Raw genomic sequence first — 23,689 nt, 5'->3', positions numbered from 1 at the left:
TAAAATTTAATAAATCAACAATTCACACATTTTTTGATGATAGTTCATGTCAATCATTTCAAAAAAGCAATATAAATCAATCATGCTCAAATTGTAATCTTCAATAAGAAATTATTGAGCTTTTTAACCTTCATAATTCCAAATAATTCAAATATTAGATATAACTGAAAACAAAATTAAATTATGGATTTCTCAGAATTTTCTCAAATCAACTTTGTTTTTTAATATTCAATCACAATTCTTTGATTATTCATTTAAAAATATTTATTTTTGTTTTTTCTCTTTTTCCACAATTATCAAAAAAAATGATCTTTCTTCGAACTAAGTTATGATAAGAAAAATAATGACTTATATGAATATATTATCGAAAATAATATCTTAATGCAAAATACATGTGTTTTTTAATCATTTCAATGTTATTTTTTCCACTTCGAAAATTTTCATTCAAAAATTATGCTTTCAAAAAAAATCACCCATATTAATGCATATAATTATTGCAGACAAACTGTGGATGGAAAAAGTCGAAATTCTTCCATCATAAAATAAAAATTTTCTGGATTTTTCACAACCCATAATATTTTTCTTCAGATCATAAAGAATTTAATATATAATTTGTTAACTTTGAAGAGTTCAAGGAAACTTCACATTGCTGTTGTAGCTGAAAAAATTCAATGGACAATGTTTGTCTGAGAGATTTTTTTTTAATTCGTTTTATTGATATTATTTTACATATTTAACGTTTGAAGCAGGAACATACAAATCCTAAATATAACTGTTGAATTGAATTAATATTCCTTGGCGATAATTTTCTTAAGTTCAAGAATTTATATTTTTGCCAGTTGTTAATCGTTATGATATTGTTATTCGCAAATTCTTCATTTTGATTTTTAAGTTCTATGACAAGCAATTGACTCGAATGCGTGACGGATAAAATAATTGAAGGCAAAGATTACAAAGAGGAAATGGGCAGTTGGTAATAAGCTTTTTGTGGTGTTGAAGGAAATTGGAAAGAAGAAAAGAATAGGAACATGTGTATGAATGTGAACTTGAGCATGGTCCGATGGATAGAGTGAAAAATGCAAAGCGTATTGAACAGAGCTTTATTGGAATGCGAAATCTTTGTTTAGGATTGAATGGAAGATCGAAAGAAGAAGTGAGAAAGAAATGAGAATGTGCATTGAAGATATGGAGCTGGAAAAATGAAAAGGGCAAAAACGTGCTTGATGGAGATATATCTATTCTTGTTGAGATTGTTAGCAATGATGATGGAGACAACAGCAGATTCGTTTTTCGGAGATATGATAGCGGAAAAGGCGGATAGAGGAATAAAAAATGAAAGAGCAGTGGTGAGCTATGGGGCAGAAACCGGGTCCTGATTGAGCCTTAATAAATCGAGTTGAAAAAGAGGAGCACTAACGGAAGAGTCAGTTCTTTGAGTTATCAGCGGAAGGTTCAGACAAGTTGGACGAGAGATAGTGGAGTGAGCTGACGAATGAAAGGGCAAGAAAAAAATATGAAATATGGAACATTGGAGGGTGTGGAGTATGTTGGAAAAAGTGATGGAGGAAGAAGAAGAAAAAGAAATGCGTCGACACATGAGATTGATGTAATTCAGAGAGAAAATAAAAATGTCTTCGAAAATTCACAAAAATTGTCTTGTCTATTTGGCGGTGACTATCCTTGTTTTTTTTCCTGTTTTCTCAATTTTCTCTGTTTTTTCTTTCACATTATATTTTTCTTTTCTTTCCATTTTTCCTATTTTATTCAGTTCAATTGAAAACATTTTTTGTTTGGTACGTAATCAGTTTAATTCTGTATTTGACTTAGCGTTCACAGAAATTTTGATAAATGAATTGTGTATATATTTTGTTTGACCTAAAAAAAATCAACATTTCACTGCTTTTGAAGCAGTTGTTAAAAAAAAATTAAAATAAAGTCCAATGAATCCTTCGTAACTCAAATTGTTTTTATAAACTTTAAAACCAAACATTATATAACACAAATGTTTGTTTAATACAATGCGCACTGAATCATTCGTAATATTCATACGGTTTTCCAAAGGTCGTGGCTGCACGGATGCTGGGCTGCCTTCGAACTTAGCCTGCATTTTGTTGGTCCAAGGACTGACTTGCATATAGAATATTTGTGTGCCTCATTCAATGCTTAGTGTCTGCAAATTGTTGTGAGTTTGCCCGATGAGCGGGCTTGTGGGGTAGATTGATGTTGGTGGGTGGCGTTGTTTCTTTTCGCTAAGTTATCTTTTCAGCCATACTGGTGGATGTGTTCTATTTTATTTGCCTCTCGAGGAACCCGTTCAAGTGTTACACCTTTTTAATGTTCTTTTTTCTTTATTTTTTTTCTCAACAGGGTGCATCTGGGGATGTTTCGCAACAGAAGAATTTTTCGATGATCCGGGTTTCTGTGTGTGCCAAAACAGCGGGGAAAAAGATGGAAGCAATGAAAACGGAGATTGGGAGGAGTGCAGCGTGGAGAAGAGGGGCTGCAGCAGAATTTTGTTTTTTCATCTCAACGGCAGTTCTGGCAGCTGTGGCTGAGACAGCACAAATACGGATGCCTTTATTGGATGCTCTCCTTCAGACCTGGGATTTTCTGTTATCTTGGCCAGCATAATTATTTCGACTCCAACTGTCCACTCGTCACATTGAAGAGCGCTGTCGAAGTCGAAGAAAGAGAATTCGTCCCAATCACACTCACCGTCTTCCCTTTCCCTGTTATTATTATCTTCTTTTCCCCAACACTGATTGTCTTCTCTTCGCTCACATGCCTCCCACCCAGCAACGTGATTGTCGAGCTCAGCTGTGTTATGCTCAACCACACTGCATGCCCCACCGTCTTGCAAGGTGCTGCCTCGCTCATCCCACACAGATTGCTCGAGTCACTTCCACTCACCCCAACATATCTATCTTTCACCCCTTCCTTCAGCCAATCCTTCTTTTCTGTATGCTGATAACTATTATAATAATAGCACACTCTCTTCTCATTTGTATTCGTTGTGCATGATTCTTTGAACGGATTGTTTGATGAAAAGTGATTGTGTAGATCTTGAAAAAACACATCATGACCATATGGAGTGGAATTAGTACTCATGCAATCGTGGAAGAAGAAGAAATAAAAACAATGATTGTTGCTTGGGGATGCTGATTGATCAGGATTAAAGCGCAATCCTCCGCCATATGACACTGCTGAGCACGAAATAAATTGGACTCTTCTCATTTTGAATGAAGCCGGAACTCCAAAACATCGCATCCCTCCACATTATTGATCTGAAAGAGAGCATATTGAGAATGAGTACTCAAACAAGAAAGCTCTTCCTCCACTAAAAGTGTCATTTCTTATTCAGTCAAATCAATAAAAATTTAAAATAAATTAAAAACCGTTTGAGAGAATATTAAAACCAATTTTGAACAAACGCTCATAAATCATCAATAAATTGTTGTATTATATATTATTTATCACATGATTTCATTTTCGATTTTTCCGAAAACAATAAATGCACGAATAAAGTTATTTTGTGAAAAGAACAGCATTCGATTGGTTTTTTGACATTATCAGTTAACATTTTAAAAATATAAATGATTTGAACAAAAATAAATCATATGTAATTCATATCGAAACGTTATTCTTTGAAATATTAAATTTATAATTCTTTATGATCTGAAGAAAAATATTATGGGTTGTGAAAAATCCAGAAAATTTTTATTTTATGATGGAAGAATTTCGACTTTTTCCATCCACAGTTTTTCTGCAATAATTATATGCATTAATATAATATTTATTATATTTATTAATAACTCTTTTCCAAACTGGTACAAAATGTACCTATGCCCGAAGGTGACTCCGGAAGTGCATAAGAGAGGGAAGAAGAAGAAAACTCACAAGACTTTTTTGGAAATTTTCCGGATGAATGTCTGATACCCCGGAGACAGGTGGGTGAGCTGAAGAAGTTCATGGAGTTTTGTAAAAATGGCTCAATTTGAATGAGTGAAGATATCTTGAATACATTTATTCCAGAGAGAGAAAAGGAATTTTTCACGGGATACACAGACACAAATTGGAATGCTCTAGCCAGAACAGCCATCACAACAAAGGGGAGAAGAGATTCACTAGAAGCGAGACGAGCAATTGAACTCCTCCAGCCGGACCTAGAATCGGGCTTTGAAGCAGCCAAAGCAATCGCATCACCAACAGTGAAGGAACAAGAGAAGGCGCACCTCATGGAAGAAGAGAAAGAACGATTGAGAGGACTGTTTTGCGCCTATGCACTTATTGCTGACTGTATTAGCAGAATTAACCTTCTTAAGGTTACACCCCAATCGGGTTGGGAAAGCGCGAAAGGGTTTCTTGAAGGAGGAATGTCCGAAGAGGTTCCGGAGAACCTGAAGAAGCTGGTAGAGAGCACCAGTTTTTTTCAAGCAGAGGGAGATGCCGCAGGGTACTGTGCATCTCCCGATTCCTCAGCAGGTTTCGGTCCCTCAACGGCCAGAAGTGGACCTTTGAGAAGATGCAGTTCGGGAAAGAGCACTCAGGGATTTGTATACAGACAGCTCCAGAGAAGGGGATACAGCAGGAGCTTCACAGATTTCAGGGGAAAGAAGAGAACGCCCAAGTTTCAGGCACAGTTCGTCCCAACCATCGCTTGAAGGCCAGGCCCTATTACGAGATCATTGCCACCGGCTCCCCCAAGGACCCAAGCAGGGACAGCGATGGAACAAACAATCGGAGCCAACAAGTGGTCGTAAGAGTTGGGATAGAAGAGAGATCCGCACTTTGCCGCTAGACCGAGAGAAGAGAGAGATGCAAATTTCAGCGAGACGAATAAACGACGAGCAACCGTAGCTCCGAGCGAGACGCGATCAGGGACGGAAATGCAGAAACAACAGGTGAACGTCAGAGGGACTCTGAACTCGTCAGACCAAAGAAAGGAGAGAACGAGAAACCACGGGGGATTCGGCGAGAGAGATATCGATAGAAGATGTGCGACACGAGACAACGAGAACAGAAGAAGACTCCGCATATCCCCGAGTGACGAGACAGACGAGCGAGATGAGGAACGAGATTGGAGTCATGAGAGCTTCTTGGAATGTTATCGAGTCCCCAATTGGGAGCGCCCGGGAGGTGTGCTCGAAGATAGCTATTGTAGATACTCTCGAAGGAGAAGGGAATACACAGAGGCAGCATGGCTGCAGGATTCCAGAAGTGAGGAGGAGGGTAGAGATTGGACCACTGAGGGAACCACTTCCGGGGAGAGTAGTGAACAGACTGAACAAGTGGAAGGAAATTGGGGGATACAAAGTCGTGAGCCGCGGTATAAGAGCTCGATGGAAGAGTCCCCAATCCCCAATCTCACTCGAGGAGAGAAAACACAGACAAGAATTTCGGGGAACAACGGAGATGATGAACAATTATTTATTCCTCTTGGAGGAGGAATTGAAGGACGGAGTGGTGAAGCCCATTCAGGAGTCGGAGGTGAAGTGGCTCAACCCGACATTCATTGTGCGAAAGAAGAACGGAAAGTGGAGAAAGATACTGGATTTCAGGGCGTTAGACGAGGAAGAACAGGGAAAACACTTCAAGATGGATACCCAGAAGACAGTGGTGAAACTCCTGGAGAAGTGCGATTGGATGACCACCCTGGATATATCGAGTGCATATCAGCATGTCAAGGTGGACGATCAATTCAGTACCTATCTGTGCTAAAGCTTTCAAAGACAATGTTACGCTAACGTAGGGATGCCGTTTGGGGCAAAGGATGCGCCCAGAGTTTTTACGAAGATAATGAGACGGGCAGCGTCATATATCAGAGAAAAGTGGAGAGTGAAGCTAGTGATATACCTGGACGACATTCTCCTCATGCATCCAGACAGGGATGCATTGAGATTGATTTCACAGGAGGTAGCCCAGTTCCTGAGGAATCTGGGCTGGATTTTGTCGGAGGAAAAACTGAGGTTGGAACCCGCATGGAGCGTGGAGTTTCTGGGATGGTTGTGGAATTCAGAGAAGATGGAAGTGACACTAAAGAGAGGAAGAGAGTGCTGCTCCTGGAGAATGTGCGAAGATGGATAGCACTTGCAAGATGAAGAAGGATTCAAAATACAAGAGACCTAGCAGCACTCCTCGGGAGACTGAATTTTGTGAGGTTGCAACACCCACCAGCGAGCGTGTGGATGAAGCGCATGCAACACATGCTGAAGCAGGCAATAGCCCGCGGGGGCTGGAAGGGAACTGTGATAGTCAAACCAATGATGTTGGGATAATTTTCACATTGGAAGAAGACCCTGCTAGAGTACAGACCAAGGAGTCTGAGGAGGAGAACGAGTCCAGCAGAACTAACAACGGATGCTTCAGAGCGGGATTGGGGCGCAGTGTTAACAGAACCGAAAGAGAACAAAGAAGAGAAGATTTTCTTTCACGGAAGATGGACACCCCGGGAGTGTGCGTTAGCGATAAACGAGAAGGAGTTCAGAGCAGTGTTGAGGACACGAGAGAGAAAAGGAGCATGGCTGCAACAACAGAGGATAGACCATATTCGTCTGAGGACAGACAACATGTCCACGAGATGGACAATACGGAAGAAGAGGGGAGCGCCATCGCTCATTCCAACACTGAGAGCATTGGAGAAGAAACTGAACAGCCTGGACATTACGATTCAAACGGAAAATCTCACGGGAGAACAAAACAAGGAAGCACACACACTCAGCCGAATGGCGAGAAAGATGGACTATGCACTGAGGGAGGAGGAAGTCGCAGAGGTATTGCAAATAGTCGCACTGAGAACTCTTGATATAATTGCAGACACGATTGCTCCGGTGCTCTGAGGAAGTACTTAGAGACTATCCTCTTTGAGAAGGAGGAGAGAGAGAGAAACACCAGAAGACGACATAGTGCTAGTCCACCCGTTCCTGAGAAACATTGGACGAGTGATGAAAGAGAAGATGAAGGAAGCCCAGAGGGATCTGACGATTCTGATTCTACCAGCCTGGCGGGGGCAGACCTGGACCCCGCTGCTGCAGCCTGGGTATTTGATAAAGACACTGGGGACCTTTCAAGAGTGCATGATCCCTGGAGCGAAGATGAGAAGGGAAGGCTGAAAACTACCCCCAGGAGAGGTTATAAGCGTTAAACTGGAGAGGAAAATATCCCAGGAAGGGACCTCTTCCTGACATGGGGAGAATTCGTTGGAGCAACAGACATAGCAGCATCAATACTGAAAAATCAGAAAAGTTAAAGAGATACGTGGAGAGCCCTGCGAAGATTCAAGCAATTTTTGGATAAAGAAAGTATTGATGATACTGACCCCCTCACAAAAAATGAAGCAAAATTAATTATGGCAGAGTTCACTGAAACGCTTTCGAACACGAACCTCTCAAGTGGAGTGATTTATCAGACAGTTCAGAAAGAACTGGATTCTATTAATCTATTCAGGGAGACTAAGATTGATGTGAAAGACATTGAAATATTCCTAAAGACCTATGTGGGAGAGAAGCCGAGAAATGGCAAAAGATACAAATCAATGTTGGACTTGACAGTCATCACCAAATGGTCCGAAACCACCTACAACGCAAAAAATATACGAACACTCCAGAGGAGAGCCCTCATCCTCATCATGATTTTTGGAGCGATAAGGCCAGCAGAGCTGGAAAGAATGAGAAGAGAGACAACAATATAAAGAGATAATTTTGTCCAGACACAAGTATGAGCCAAGACGTCGGGAGGGGAGACGGTTAAGGTTATCATAAACAAACACACCAATCCACGTATCGATGCTGTTGCAGCGCTCCAACGTTGGATGAACTACTCAATGACGACCTTTCAGAATGAACATGTGTGGTTTGATATCAGTGAGAGGCAACCTGCAAATTTGCAGAGGATCAATGAAGAATTAGTGGCTGTCCTGAGAGAAAACGGAATACCGGAAACATTCACCGCATACTCGATAAGACTCGAAGTGATCACACACTCAGTTAGACAGCAAGATGCAGATTGGAAAGCAATCAATGCGTACGTGAGATGGGCATCAGGTTCTAGAGTAGCTTATGATTTTTACATAATGTTCACGGTTTAAGACACTAGGTGGATCCTGGAAACAATCACATGACCAGTACATCTCGCAGGAGAGTGAGACAAGTCGGAGAAGAATGGAGATAGAAAAGATGTAAGAAATGAGAATACGGAATCAGGAACAAATGAATACACTAAAGAGATATCAAAAGCGGGGTGAAAGGAGCAGAGCAAGAGGAAGAGATCGAAGAAACGAGGCTTCATTCAAGATGAAAAGAGTCGTTAAAAGAATAGATTAACTCAACTCCCCTAATGAAGGAAGACGCACGGCGTAATTCCCCGCATCTTCATGGAGCTGACTGAGGGCAGACAGACTGCCTCACAGAAAAAATTTGAGACTAATTGGAGAAAATGCGGAGAGAGAAGCATAGGGCAAATTGTAATGACTGTGAAAGCGCAGAAGACCAGATCAAGAACACCACGAAAACATTCCAAAAGAGGGAAGGAGTAGAGATAGGTGCCGCACCTTCATCCGCAGTCCCTCTATTCATCCGCCGCACAACATTGTGCTAGGCAGGAGGGTTTAAGATCAGTGGAGAAAAGGGAGCGAGGTGTTTCAGGACTCATTATTGAGGAGCAAACCTGCTTCTTGCATTCGTAGATTCGCTCTATTGCGAATTTATAAAAACGCAGTGAGATAGGATTTGCTCCGAAATAATACGAACGCGGATGGAGAGACTCAGAGCTTCTGGGTGAGAGAACGAGAGAGAAACATGTGGTGAAGAATAGGACGAGAAAAAAGTTGCGAGATAGCAGGGGAAATAGAAAGATAGAAACCGTCTAGAGATATCAAGTGCATCCATAACCTGTATTGATAAACAGGAAAGTTAGTGAAACCGTTAAGAAGAACCTTTCTCCTTTAATTCATGGCAAGGAAGTGCAAAGAGAAGAGTCAGACTGGTCCATACAGCGTGTGGCGAGCGGATTTGCTCTGCTGGATCAGTAGAAGAGCGGGAGGCAGAGCAGTGTGCACGCAGTTTTCTTTTCCACGCCTAGCGAAAGCGAGAGTGGTTTTTCTTTCTGCTCCGAACAGAACACTTGCCTCACCCGATCCCTGCACGGACTGCAGGAGACAGCTCCGAGGGGTATGCCCCCTGCCCTCTGGTCTTCGAGACCATGGCAAAAGGCGAAGTCGGTGGTGAAGTGGAGCGGACAATTCATAATACACTTTTCAATAGAGAAAATGTTTTTGTCTATATTTTCATCTTCCCCTTTTTTTTACATCATTTTAAAAAGGTGAAGTTTTCACTCAAACAATACACAAAATGGATTCAATACTCATTATCTCGGAGAAAACATGTCTTTCTGCGTTCAATCAAAACAAATAATGTTCTGAAAAAAACAGTTGAAAGTGATTGAAATGACAGAAACGACAGAAAAGATTGAATTGAACTAATCAGATGAACTGGAAATAAATTTTAAAACTTCATCACAGCTTTTGCATCATTTTATTCTATTCATTTTTCTTCTCCGATACATTCTTCTATGAACAAAGATATTGATTGAATTCTTATTTCATTAAATTCTCTTCAAACAGAGCATGTGTTAATATTTTTCTTATATTCTTTGTTTTCAAAAGAAGTCTTATCGAATTGTGCCCACTCTTCAATCACATCTTTGGAATCTCGCAATTCACCCACTAGATTCAAAGCATGCCTTCTAAATATTAAATGTTAGCTTCATTCCCATAGAGATATATTAACAAATCGACATTCCAGTTGCCAAATGTTTCTGTTCTATAATGTCCAACAACCGAGGTGTCTTTCTGAGTGGTGCTTCTCATAAAGGCGAACATGGGCTTTTTCACAGAAGCGGAAAATGATTCGCACACAAAATACACATCTCTTCCGACGCTGGCCTTGTTGGCTGAAAACACGATATTGGTTATGGAAAAGGTTGTGGATGACACTTGTGAGCCTTCATTGAACTCGATCATGAGAGCACCGCCTCTTCCTCCAGAACTTGTATCCTCTCTCACACAACAGGTGGAGAAGGTGGTGTCACTCACAGAAAATGTGTTGACAGGGGCATACGAGGCAAATGAGATGCACCCGCCATCTGTGGAAGTCTGTTGGTTTTGTGGACCTGAGATGATATTGGTCATTATGTTACAAAAGATATAAATCAAGAGCGAATCCGAAGATTTATGCATTTATGAGAAAGATAATGCTAATCGCTAAGATCAAAAATATAGAGTGAAAATTCAAAAAGCGATGTGAAATCTTAATGTTATTGAAGAGTAAACGAGGGATGCTGAGAAATGATTAACTTCGAAAGCACTAAAGACAGAAGCTTGCAATGATAAACACATTATTTCAAGGAGGAGAAAATGTAGAAAAGATGAAACAAATGGTATCGAAGCTGAAAATGGAGAAGGATGTTCGAAAATAAATCCATTTATTGAATTTAAAGAGAAGAGATAAAAAAGAGTTAATTGAAATCATAATTGAAAGATACAAAAACATTTCATTATATATTTGCTGAATCTATTGAGCTAATTGGAAAGAACAAAGATTATGCAACACAAATGATGAAGAAATACTTTAAAAACAAACTATTTTCATCCTTCAAAAAAAAATCTCACATCTATTCCAAAACTATTTGTTCTTTAAACGTTAGTAATAAATAATTGATTGTTTGTTATTTGATAAAGTTGTTCACATCGTTTTTTTGTAACTTTTTTTCGTTAAATTAATATTTTTTGATAATTGATCACGAATTTCATTCACAAAAAGAATCAAAATGGTATGATTATTAGAAAACATAGTGAAAGAAAACATATATTGCATTTTTGAACTCTGCATACTCATGATTTAACAATATTTATTATTATGCTTATTCTTTTCTTAAAATTGCACTTTTTAATAATCTTTGATAAATAAATTTGAACCTTATTTGATCATTTTTGAACTCTATCCATCAAGTTTTTCAACAATGCACATTTTCTTTCATCAAATATGACAAAATGTTCATATTTACAAATTGAAGAAATTATTTAGATGAACTGTAAAAATGAACATAGAACGTTCATTTTTTTGTTTCTTCGATATTAAACATTTGCGACTTTTCAAAAAGAATAACCCATTTCTTATTTCCTTTTGAATAAAACATCTCTCTCTGGATAAAAAGATGTTGTCTTGACAAGTGCATGAAAACTGGAATGTCAAATTTTTGTAGTAGAAAATATTTCAGATTAATCAAAGCAGAAAAAGAAATATGACTGTTTTAAAAAATATTCGCAATACATTTTGAATTTTCAAGGTGTTTAATATCCGAAGGATGATCTTTGAAAGTCAACTGGAGGATCAGAAAACAAATGGAGGGAAGGTGAAATTCTCACAAGAAGACTTCTTGTATATTTTGAAAGAGTTTTACAAGAGATGTTGCAATTGCGGATCAGGCAAAAACATGGCGATCGTTCTTGGAAGGAGCCAGGTTGGAAAAAGTACCATGATAAACAAATTACGCGGAGTGGAAATGGAAGAGGATGACAATGGAGATTTGGTAGTGAAAACAAAAGTGGAGGATATGGCTAAAATGGGAAAAGGAATTGAGCCAGAGACCATCATTCCAGAATCATATGGATTAAATGAAAAGGTTATCTTGTTAGATACTCGAGGCTTTCTTGGATCAGAGGTGGATGTCAAAGAAGAAGTTGTCAGTATGCTTTTATTACAGTTTTTCCAGAGAAATGCATCAAAAGTGATGATTGCGTATATTTCTCAATATGAAAACTACTACAATTTGACAAATGCATATGATGATATGATGTTCATTAACCAGATATGCAAAAACAAGGAGTTTCCAGTTGTGTTCGTTGCCAACAAATGCAAGGAACTTTGGCTGCATAAAATGAAAATTCAGCAAAAGGAAACATCAGAAATTATAGAGAAGGTTCAAGGAAGTTTGATTGGAAAATTTACAGAACTGGAAAAAACAACAGTGGATAAAATCGAAAAGAAGTTTCCGGAAATTAAAGCAGCACAATCTCTCGAACAAATAATTGGAATTCTTCTGCAAAAAGCGAAAGGAGCAACAGGTGTGCAAGGAGAGGAAATCAGGAGAAGCTTGAATCAACTTCAGACACTTCTTGTGTGGAAGAAGGCTCACGCTAATGGCAGACTAATATACTATGATCCGACACTCGACGGATCTGAGGAACCAATTAAAGACGAGATTAAAAATTTAAATAACTATAAGAGTCCCAATGATGTCAATATTGACCGATGCACACCATCTTATTACTGGTTTATGGACTCTGCATCATCGATGGCGAGCAAGCTATATTGGCTTGTATTAGCCAAGAGGGGGAGAGTTCAAGTGCCGAATATGCTTCAAGAGATAATAGAGGCGTGCAAGGATTTTGCAAAAGATTCGGAAAAGTTGTATTCAGAAGTGAGCGACGATGTTGAGGAATTGGAGGATAAGCTGAGAAACATCACTTTTGAATCAGAAGAATCAATCGAAACAAAAATCAAAAATCAAGAAAACACTATCAGGCAATGCAATGATGATGTTGTCGAATATCAAAAAAGGATCAATGAACTAGATCAACCTGAAACCGTGAAATTTGACACAATTGAATTCTGTGAATTTGACAATTATGCATCAAATGAAGTTGTCATAGAGAGACCAATCAATGTTCCAAATGCCACTTGCTTTTTCACTGCTGGAAATAAATACACATACAACGACAAGGAAGAACAAGAAGTTTGCATCAAAGATGGGGTCTTGAGAGGAGTTTTCAAAGCACCAAAAGCATTAAGGCATGCTCTTAATGTTGTTGGAGCTGTGGTGGGATTAGGAATTCCAACAGCATTTTTAAACGATTCAAGTGTCTGTGAAGGGAAAATTGATCTGTTTGCCCCAAAGCGTGATATTCCTTCAAATAGACAGAAGATACAAGAATATCAGATCAAAGTGAAAGAGTGCGAAAACAGAAAAGAGGAATGTGGAATAAGTATTGATACATTGAAAAGAGAATTAGATATGGTCCAAAAACGTAACGACAGGAAAAAGGATGAGATAAACACAAATGAAAAAAAGAAGAGGGATATGGAGGAGCGGATAGAATATTTGAAAAATGAGGAGGAGAAATGGATCAACAGGAGTTCAAGGTTGCAAAAATGTTTAGAGTTTTGCAGGGAATGCGATGAACAATGGGAAAATAATAATAAAATCATCGAACAAATGTATCTCTTCTCTTGTTTTCATATTCCAAAAGAATATGTCGAAGAAGTTAGAAAAGGAAATTTTGAACAATTTTCTCCATCTTCTTCAATGTTTCAATCGTCTTCAGCGACTCCATCTGCACTCAGCGCATCAGCGAGTAGACAAGCAGGGATGGAGTCTTCATTGTCGAGGAGCGAAGCCAAATGGCAAGAAAAACAACAGAATTTCTTGCATTTGAGTCAAAATGATGAGAATAAGAGGATGCTTGCGAGATTCGTTGTTGCGATGAATGAAACAGATGGAATTCTTTTGAAATATTTAAACTTTGAACAGAATAGAGATTGTTAAATGATCCAAAGTTTTTTTCAAATGTTTTTTTCTATTAATATTATTTGAAGAATTATTATGAAAGCAAATAATATTTATGGATGTTTGATAATTCCTCCGATTTATATTTGGATCGCTATTTTTAAAAATTGCATATTGTTTTTAACTTTTTCTATTTATTTCCAGATCAAATTATCATTCACATTTTCTATTTCAATGATTTTAAATTTGGTATCGTCATGGTTCAATAAGATGATTTTTCTTTGGGTTATTATTTAACCCCCACCTTTTTTTAACTCTGACCTTTTTTTTTATTTCAAAAGTTTCATATCCCACATTTTGAAATAATAACTTAATTTTTTGTATAAAAGGAATCTATATTGAATTTTTAAAATGTATTTTGAAATGAAGCCTATTTCTCATGGGGGTGAATGGAGTTGTTGAAAACTTTCCATCAAGCTTCCACGGAAATTGGTTGGTTTCAAGGGGTGTTAAGCCATTTTGTTCATTCAAATTATATTTTTTAATATATTTTTTTTGAAATTTAATTTTTTTAGAAAAAAAATAGAAAATTAGATCAAAACCCTAAAAAAAAACAATAAAAATACTTGTTGAAGAAAAAAGAAAAGCAGTGCAGACTAAATTATAGCATGCCATGTTATCTTTTTTACACAGAAAATACAAGAACAAACTTGAACAAATGGAACATATTGTGTATGATGGCGTCGTCAGGAATACAGACACCATCAATTCTAAGCAAGTCAGCCATAGCAGTATTAAAAACGCAGTTCGGACGTTGTGAGCTAAAAGTGAAGTTGGAAAACCAGGGAGACAGCAGGCAATCAGCAAAGAAAAGGAAGAAACAGTTCTGGATGTGATCAAAATTGATTCTATTTGTGGGAGCAGTTTAACAATGAAGAAAACAAGAGAATTGGTTTGTTCAAGTTTTTTATTGCAACAATTACATTTTTTCTTTAGATGGAAAATGTTTTAAAGAGACAATAGACGAAAACGAGCCTTTCATAAAGGTTTCAAATTCAGCTGCTTATAAATTTAAAATCGGGGTCCCGATCTTATAAAGGGGAAACCAAAATGTTTAGACATAAATTGGCTGGCTGTGTCATGTTAAAGTGTGATGAAGCCCCGGTATAACATGATTACAGAATTATACAAAAAAAAATAACTTCAAACTTTCATTAACGTTTGAATTAGACGAATCATCTTAGCGTATTCCTTCTTCTGGTAGTATAAGCGTTATTCATCAATCAAACTAAAGCGCTGTGTTCTGAAAGGAAACGCAAAGAATGGACAATGCAACACTTGTTGCTGCCGTGGCTGCAGATGGTTATTCATTGCCTTGCATCATTCTCTGTCCAAGTGTTAAACAACCGGACGAACTGAAGCCTCTTCTCTCTCCAGCTCTGGACATCTGGCCTAATAAAAGTGGCTGGATGAACATGAAAAACTTCAAAAAATATACAGAAACAGTTCTTCTCCTTTCCATTATTGAAAGAAGAAAAAGCGTGTAACTAGAAACATAGAAATGTCTTCTTTTCATCTATTCTCATCCTTCACGTGGTGATCCTTCAATTAGGAAATCTTTTTCAGATAATAACATGGACATCGTAACATTCATCCCCCACAATACTCATTTGCCTCAGCCACTCGATAGATGAGTATTTGCAACTTTCAAAACTTTTTTTTCTTTTTCATTTGATGTTCCATCATCAACATCATCGTCGGCTTCGAGAAAAGCACTTGTCGACGTGCTTTCTCAAACAATTTTGTTCTCTTTCACTCCTTCTGTCATTAAAAAAGCTTTTAAACAAAGCGGAGTCCTTCATAACACGTTCGGTTCGGTTTTTCGCACTATCTGAATCATCAAAATACCCTCTTCCTTCCCATCGTAACCGTTTCGATTATTTTGGAAAGTTAATTACAAAAAAAGAACTTCTCAACGATTGTGAAAGATTTTTAAAGAGAAATGAAGAAAAGGAAAAGGAAAAATACAGAAACAAGAGAAAGAAAATAAAATAGATGAAATATTTGAATTCAAACAAAAAATCAAAAGAAAACGTTTTGAAGTTATTTTTGATAATCCAAAATAAGAGGAAAATGAAAAAAAGCAAAGAATACGACAAAAAATAAAGATTATTCGAAGAATTAATTCTTCTTTTGTATTTTTTTTTTTGAATTTTTCGAAATTTTTCATTCAAAAATTTGGATAAGAATGAAAAAATTGGTTGGTGTTAAATAATTACCCTATGTCGTTCACATTTTAACTGGAAATATTTAAGAGATAAGTGACTTGTGGAGACATATGTCTATTATTTTACGTGCCATTCGAATAACAAGGAAGCTTTAAACAAAATGAGTCTCTTTTTTGAACTTAAGTATTGAATCTTTTGTTATTAGATGAGACTCATTGAAGAAAATATTATCTCATAAAATTTTTCAAAATGAATGTTTTTGCACCTCTTTATTTTTGTTCATTGAATGAAAAAAATGTTAAATTTTGATATGAAGAAAAAAAAATATGGTAAATAAAGATGAAACGAAATGTTTCAAACAATAAAGAAAATATGTATTGAAACGAAAAATCAGCACACTGAACAAATAAGTGATGGAATAAAATTGTTCCAAGAATATTTGTTTTAAGTTGAAGATGTTTCATTTAAATTTTTCATATAAACATCTGGATGCAAGTTTCAAAAACAAAGATAAATCCATTCCTCTCTTTGATGCAGCTAAAAAATTAAATTATTAAAATAGGGCTCCACATTTTCCTTTGGGAGAAAAATAGAACATCTGTTCATTGAAGACTTGAAATGTTTTTCGTCTGAAGAAATGAGTTAATGTTAAAAAATTGAAAAAGGAAAGGGTATTTTTTGTGAGATTTGATTGGTGCAATCAGGCTGAGAAATAATCTTTATTGAATCTGTCGAATCCCATGTGATATGTTTTTCAAAAAATGATATACAAATTGTGGTATTTATTTGAGTTTTTAAATAGTTCTTCAAATTCATTTAAAATATACAAAAAACGAGCATTGTGGACTGTCCAATTTTTTTCATTTGAAGCTTTTTTGACTTTTTTAAGGATCAATTTTTATAAGAGATGAAAGAACATACCAATTTTTTTAATAAGCAGCCTTTTCAATTTTTCTTCAATTCTATTATCAATAATTTCGAAAACTGAACCATTGACAAAAAACCACATTTTAACATTTGTAGCTAAAAAATTCACATTGACTTCGTGCATTGTTTTTCCTTTGTCACTTTATAATAGTGAAAACCTTTATATGTTTGCAAAAATATTCAAACAAAAAACATCTTTTTGATTTTCATAGTTCTCCCTTTTATTATCACAATTTCATATTCTGTATTTTTTCACTAACTTTTTGATGCACTTTTTGAATTAAAACTACATAGAAAACAACAATCTCTCTGGAGCTTTTATTTTAAATAACGATAAAGATTCTGGACTGACTTAAAAACAACTTAATTTATATAGCCAATGAATGAAAAAATGCAAATAAATAAAGTTGAATTTCTCTTGTTATTTTCTTTCATGTCGACACATAAAGGAGATGATCATAAAGAAAATTTTTCGTGTTATCCATGTTTTCCAGTGTTTTTTTACAAAGTGGCATTTATAAAGTTCAAATCGGATATTTCCATATCGAATTAAATCATATCTTTATATTGTTTCAATTTGATATCAGGAGTATTTATCGACTTTTTGATTGTTTTTTTCTGAATTAAATAACCAAGCTATAAAGTCAGACTAATCACAATTATTAGTTTATAAAAAACTTTTTCATGAAATGTTGAACTGAAGATCAAAAATATCACTTTTTCGATTTAATGAAAAAATATATTGCATTTCCATTATAATAAAGTGACATCAGATCAAAAATTTGATTGATGGGAATTTTTTGTTTTCATTCAGTGACCATAATTTTGATGAAATTTTGTAACTACCATGAGAATGTTTGTGAATTACAAACTTATTTTTGAAAGAAAATATTTTGAGACAAACAAATATATATTTTTTTATCTTATCAAAATAAAACAAAAAGTTTTTTAATGAAAAATGGTTTTTTAAAAAAACCATTTTGCAATTTATGCTTCAAGAATTGTGCATTGTATTTTTTTAATTCATTTTTTGAGTTATGGAAAACACTGATAATTGTTTAAGAAAAATTTAATTTGAATTTTTCCACACAAAAAATGAATGGCAACTTTTCCTGGAAGCGGGCATAGTTTGTTCAAGTTGGAATGAACAAAAAAATCATCAAAATTTGATGGTTTTCAATTTGTTTTTCTTTTAGTCTAATTAATTATAAAAAACATTTTGTTTTGAGCTTATCAAATATGTGGCAGATTTTTGAGTTCCTTTCGACAATGAACTTGGGATATGAAAATGCACAACACATTCATAAGTAGATGAAAAATGCATCTGTTGAAGGTTGTAAAATGCCAGAGAGAGACGAATTTTGTGTCTTCAGTTGCATGCAATTATGAAGACAGCAAGCAATGCAGAGAGTTCAATGCGCCATGTCAATCAATGAATGAGGGAATGACACATATTATTCCATCATCTTATTCTCAGCTGCTGATCTCAGAGGAGACGATCATCAATGGGGAATGTGATGTACATGATGAGACCATCCGCTCATTGCAATCTCCCTCGACTGCTTTGGTTCATCTGGACTCAACCATATCTTATGATGAGAGAAGTGTTGTTATAACCTCAGAGAAAGTTCGGATTGAAAGATTAAAATTCAACATCAGCCATTCATTTTCTTATTCGGGAAGTTCTTTCATCCATGAAACTTAAAGGAAGCTATCTCTTTCATTCGTTGTTTTTTCTTCTGTTTGTGAGTCAAACAGCATTCAACCTGCTGTTCTCAACTCATCATTGCTGAGCATCGAAAATGGAATTCAATATGTTAACAATTGCACAATAACGTTCTTTTCATTCAGAGATTTTTCATTTTTACTTTAAAGAGATTATGTCAATTTCACAAACATTGAACTGAAACTGATTCATTCAACATCAAATGGATTTGAGATTGGACAATGCAAAGAAGTGGCATTTATTTCTATTGAGGCTGATGAAGTGGAGTTTTCAAAAGGAAACATTATTCAAAAAAGAGATTTAACATCGAGAACGATATATGTTTGGAGCATTTCTTTCAACAACTGCAAAAGGCATTTAAATTGAGCATCTTTCTTTAAGCTATTTTTTTCCTTCCCTTTCTCCTTCTCTTTTTCTTTCCCTTTCCGCAAACCATTAATCAATTCTCTATATTCTTCATCTTAATCTTCTCATTTGGCGAGCCGATTAAACGAAATGTTCATATGAATGAAGGTGTCAGTTCTGGGATTGTCTGAAGCACTGCCTCACAGCCAGTGGATTTGGCGTAGAGTGTGGAGCATGTTTTATTTGGTGTTAGCAGCCGCTCACAACCACTTTTTTGTAAGAGAGGAGAAGAGAGGGATGATAAGGCGAGGATGTTGGAGGCTGCACAGATATGGGAGGGAAAAGGCAAGAGACAGATTGCATTCACATCATCGCTTTCCTTTTTGTCAGCTGTTCAACCATCTTCATCATCTTCTTCTTTTGCTTCTGTCTGCAGCCTGTGGGTAATGAGACATTTTTGAGGAATGGAGATGAAAGAGGTGAGCAACGCATGGCATTGGTGGAGTCAGAGATGGAAATAGCAGTTTGCGTTGCTTGGAGCAGAGAGCGAGATGAATGAGAGAGAAGAGAGAGAAGAGAAGGAAGAGAAGGAAAAGAAGAGGAAGAAGCAGAGGAAGAAGCAGAGGGGAAGAAAGTGATGTTTGTTTCTGTCTTTTCTTTTCCGATGTGGTCAACCATTTGCTGATCAGCATCTGCCTTCCTCTTTCATCATTGAGCAGTCAGCAAATTGAGTGAAGATACACATCATCTCTTCTTTTCTCTTCTCTTCTCTTCTCCTCTGAAACACTGACGCCACGCCAACACAACAGTCACATCCATCAAGTGGTATCTGAAGAATACGGGGAGCTCCCCTTTGCCAAGCGATGACAGCACATCTGCAACAGTGGCAGATTATGCATGGGGTAACTGTGGAGCGCTTTCCGCAGGAGAGACTGGCCAAGCATCTCCGACGTGATGTTCGCCTCCTCTGCCGCGTTATCTCTCGTCACGATGGCATCGTGCAGCTGCTCATTGCCCTCCATCTTGTCAGGCGATGGAACATCGGGCTGTGTGTTGGCAGCACAGCCACTTTGTTTGGCATGTCTTGAAAGAGCGAGAGGGCTTTCAGGAGAAGACTGCTTTGATGGGAGAAGCCATTCGCCAGAGAGGCGATAAAACAGAGAAGTGAAGAGGAAAGGCTGTGTGGAGGATGAGAAGGGAAAGAGGAGGGGAAGGAATTTTTGGATGAGGGTGAGAAAGAAGAATTAAAGGAGAAGGATGTTGTTTTCGGAGAATTTTGTGAGGTGGATGGAGGAGGACAATAGCAAAGATAAGAAACTGAGAGCAGCCATCACTCTGGAATTGTGAGGGGAAAGGGGAGGGCGATGGAGAAGAAAAGGCAGAGGAATGAGCAGTGGATGGCCGGGTATGGTGATTTGGATGAAAGGATCAGGTTCAACATTTTGGAATGAGATTTTGTGAAGAGTTTTAAGTGAACTGTGGAAATGGGATGTTTTTGGAAATGTTCAATATCCTGTGAAATGTGATTGAATTGCCAAAAGAATTGTTTGTCACATCGTTTATTCGCCTTCTTCAATTTAAACTTCTTCATCTTCCTCGTCTTCCTCATCCTTAAAAAATAGACAAATGGAAAATGAAAGAACCATTAACATTGAAGAATTTTCAACTTTCTTTTTCAACGACTATGTGTGGACTAATGATCAATTAATTGAATATTTACTTCACAGACTCCAAATCCACTTCAAGCATTTCTAAATTTAACTTTCATCATTTTCAAAAGAGAATAACACTTATTCGTCTCAACATAACACACCATCAGATGGAAGTGTAATATCGCTTCATGATAATATTGTACAAATCACGATTCATTGCAATCCAACAGTGAAAGATTCATTAAAAAATTATCCGATTTCCATGGTGATGATTATTTTCTGAAAAAACAAAAAATATTATGTTTTTCAACAAATAATAATATTAGAGGTTGAATTTTTCATCCTTCATTAGGATAATGAAAAAACAAAGCATTTTAATCACTTTCTGACACTCTGGCAGTGATAATATTATATCAAAAACAATTTTTTTAACAAATACTGAATTTTTTTAATTTTGAATAAGAAGTTTACAAATTTCGAATTAAAAATTGTGTCGATGACGAATATTTCGTTTGATTTTTCAGATCAAAGACTTGCTCATATTTAAACGAGCTTTTTGTAATGAGTGTTTTGAGTTATATCATTGTTAATAAACTGAACTTTTTTATGGTTTTGGTTATTTTTTGATTCAAAACACTTCATTTTTTTGTTATTTTTTCCATTTCACTGATTTTAGATAAATAAAAGATTTTATTGTTATATTTGAGATGTTTTGTTTTTTAATTAGCTTGGGTGACGGATTGAAAAATTGATGGCAACGTCAGTCAGCAGATTTTTTTCTCGTCAGTGTTAAATAATCATTTTACTCTTTATTTTGAAGACAATTCGACATAATGTTCATTTCAATAAATTTATTCAGCTGTCCTCAATAATGATTTTTTTACTTTCATCATTTATCTATTTAAGAAAAGATCATGAACCATAATAATAACACAAATTTTAAAAATGATTTAATTTCAGTTTCACGTTCACATTGAATGATAGTTGTTCGGTTTGTATATTGTTGTCTAACATAATAAATGTGTATGTTTTTCTTTCTAAGCAGCATGCGGAAATTGAAGAAAACAAGTTCTGAGTGGAATATTTTTTTTATCCAGAATAAACTTCGAATGAGAAAAGCGAATTCAAATAGAGACTTAGCAAAAAAAAGAGATTTGGATGTGAAATTGAAGAATCAATATAAAAACACTTGAAAAAGGAAGTGATTATGAATTTTTGTTGAGTAATCCGTTCCTTTTGAAACAAAGCATTGATATAATTCTCAAAATAAATTTGTTTGAGGTTCGAAGTTTTTTTGAAGAATTTATTATTTCTATGATTCATTCAGTCACTGAGGGTGCAGGAGATTAATAAAAATTTCGGAAGAAAAATGCTCAAAGAAAATGACAAATCGAAGAAATTCAAGATATTTTGTAGATGAACTCATTTGGCTTTGGCGTGGATTATTTTTGAAGAAAGAAACATTTCTGTGAGAAAAGCATATTGAAAGCTGAAGAGATAGAACATAAAAGGGATCATATGTGTTTCTCATTTAGAGATGGTATGAAGAATTTGTTCAAGTGAATTGTGTGAAGGATTTGGAAGTTTCAACCCAGCAGAATATAGAAGCAAAAGATTATTGCCTAAAAATGAGAATTTGTGTAGTTATTTTTGAAATCATATTTTTTCATTCAAAATTTTCGGTTCGAAAAATTCACTATGACATTAATCAATGAATACTGAAAAGTGCACAGGCATATTCAAGACATATTCATCTTTATTTCAGATAACACATATGTTTGTGAAACGATTGTAACAATTATTGCATTTGATCACAAAAGGTCTTCCCTATTTCAAACAACATTTGAAAAAATAACACCCCGAAAAAAGTTATGATTTTTAAAATAATCACCCATATCAATGAATTTCTCCGTTGGCATTCATTGGATCTCATTCTAACAATTTTCAACAGCCAATCTTTTCATTTAATTCACACACCATACTCAACATCTTCATTTAATACATCATTGACATTTCACACTATTTCTTCTTCTTCTTCTTCATTCACTTCATCTGATTGAATTTCTTCACATTCTGCGTTGGCATCAGAGATCAAGAGATAAATAAAGAAGGAAACAGAGAAATTATACAACCGAAGGAAATTTGCATTAATAAAAAAAGAATCAGAAGATTGAAAAAAGAATAAATGAAAAAGAGAAAGAGAATAAAGAGCGTGTTTAGAGAGGAGAATAGGAATGAAAATAGGATTGAAAGAATTGATAAGATTTTTTATTGAATAAAAAGAAGATAATATTTGGATATGAAATTTTTGTTGAAAGTGGAATTCAAGAAACGATCAAAGGAAACAACTGAGAAAAGAAGAAAGAAAGATTATTGAATAACTTGAATGATAGATTGAAAAAACAACAAAAGAAATAATATAAATATATATATATATTCTTTTGTAATTGATTATTTTCATTTTTACCAAATCAAGAATTTTCAATGCAACATATTCAATTTGGAAATAAAAGTCTTTAATGGATTGAAAGGATTTCTTTTGGAATAATATAATAACATTCTTATATTTGTTATATTAAATATATAATTGAGAAAAAATTCGAAAATGAGACAAAACTGGTAATTAAAGATAAATGTCAAAATTATGTATTCACTATGAAAAACTCAATTTGAACAATTATATTTATATTTTTGAATTATTAAAAAAATTTTTTATAATTTGAAATATTTGTATATATTCAACAATGTCAAATTAAATGATGTCTTCTCTTGCAAATGCCAAACTTCCTTTCAATAAAACTGTGTTTTGAAACAACTAAATTCATCTCAGTCGAGTATTGGTTTCAGTTTTCTCTTCATTTGATTTCATTTTCAATTCCATTGATCTGTTTCACAATTGCTCAAAAATCATATTTTAACCTCTATTCACTTTTATTATCTATTGTTTCTTTTTATTCTTTAATATCTTCAGAATCGTGCTCATCTGAGACAATCATTTCTTTACAATTAACGCCTCACATTCAGGGACTTTTCCTGCTTGCCTCATTGATTCACATTCAATAAAACGTGAAAATTGAAACTTACCAGTTTATATTTTTCTGAAGACTGATATCATTCAATGAATCCATCAACCGACGCGATAAGATGTGCTTTTTTATAATCTGAATTTTACAACTTTCTTTCCCAGTCAAAAGGAGGTTTGAACAGAAGATGGTGGTACCTAAAAATCTTAAAGCTAATCATTCATTCTT

General features: G+C 35.5%; 5 protein-coding genes across 5 annotated transcripts; all 5 read left to right on the top strand.

The window, feature by feature from the left end:
• Nucleotides 1-3,998: 3,998 nt before the first annotated feature.
• Nucleotides 3,999-4,661, top strand: MONOS_10260 (uncharacterized protein; the record flags this gene model as incomplete). Its single annotated transcript, XM_067862694.1, has 1 exon — nucleotides 3,999-4,661. One exon carries the CDS (start codon nucleotides 3,999-4,001, stop codon nucleotides 4,659-4,661), a length of 663 nt encoding a protein of 220 aa, XP_067719690.1.
• Nucleotides 4,662-4,886: 225 nt separating this feature from the next.
• On the top strand, nucleotides 4,887-5,744 carry MONOS_10261 (uncharacterized protein; the record flags this gene model as incomplete). Its single annotated transcript, XM_067862695.1, has 1 exon — nucleotides 4,887-5,744. One exon carries the CDS (start codon nucleotides 4,887-4,889, stop codon nucleotides 5,742-5,744), a length of 858 nt encoding a protein of 285 aa, XP_067719689.1.
• A 350-nt stretch (nucleotides 5,745-6,094) lies between these two features.
• MONOS_10262 (uncharacterized protein) lies at nucleotides 6,095-6,802 on the top strand (the record flags this gene model as incomplete). The annotated part of the gene is made up of 1 exon (XM_067862696.1): nucleotides 6,095-6,802. The coding sequence occupies one exon, from the start codon at nucleotides 6,095-6,097 to the stop codon at nucleotides 6,800-6,802; it is 708 nt and encodes a 235-aa protein (XP_067719688.1).
• Nucleotides 6,803-9,872: 3,070 nt separating this feature from the next.
• MONOS_10263 (uncharacterized protein) lies at nucleotides 9,873-10,202 on the top strand (the record flags this gene model as incomplete). The annotated part of the gene is made up of 2 exons (XM_067862697.1): nucleotides 9,873-10,145; nucleotides 10,197-10,202. The coding sequence occupies 2 exons, from the start codon at nucleotides 9,873-9,875 to the stop codon at nucleotides 10,200-10,202; spliced, it is 279 nt and encodes a 92-aa protein (XP_067719687.1).
• A 1,285-nt stretch (nucleotides 10,203-11,487) lies between these two features.
• On the top strand, nucleotides 11,488-13,412 carry MONOS_10264 (uncharacterized protein; the record flags this gene model as incomplete). The annotated part of the gene is made up of 2 exons (XM_067862698.1): nucleotides 11,488-13,196; nucleotides 13,379-13,412. 2 exons carry the CDS (start codon nucleotides 11,488-11,490, stop codon nucleotides 13,410-13,412), a joined length of 1,743 nt encoding a protein of 580 aa, XP_067719686.1.
• Nucleotides 13,413-23,689: the final 10,277 nt, after the last annotated feature.

Source organism: Monocercomonoides exilis, assembly GCF_001643675.1.
Source record: "Monocercomonoides exilis strain PA203 chromosome Unknown scaffold60-472593, whole genome shotgun sequence".
Classification (NCBI taxonomy): Eukaryota; Preaxostyla; order Oxymonadida; family Polymastigidae; genus Monocercomonoides; species Monocercomonoides exilis.
This window is presented reverse-complemented; position numbering and strand designations above follow the sequence as displayed.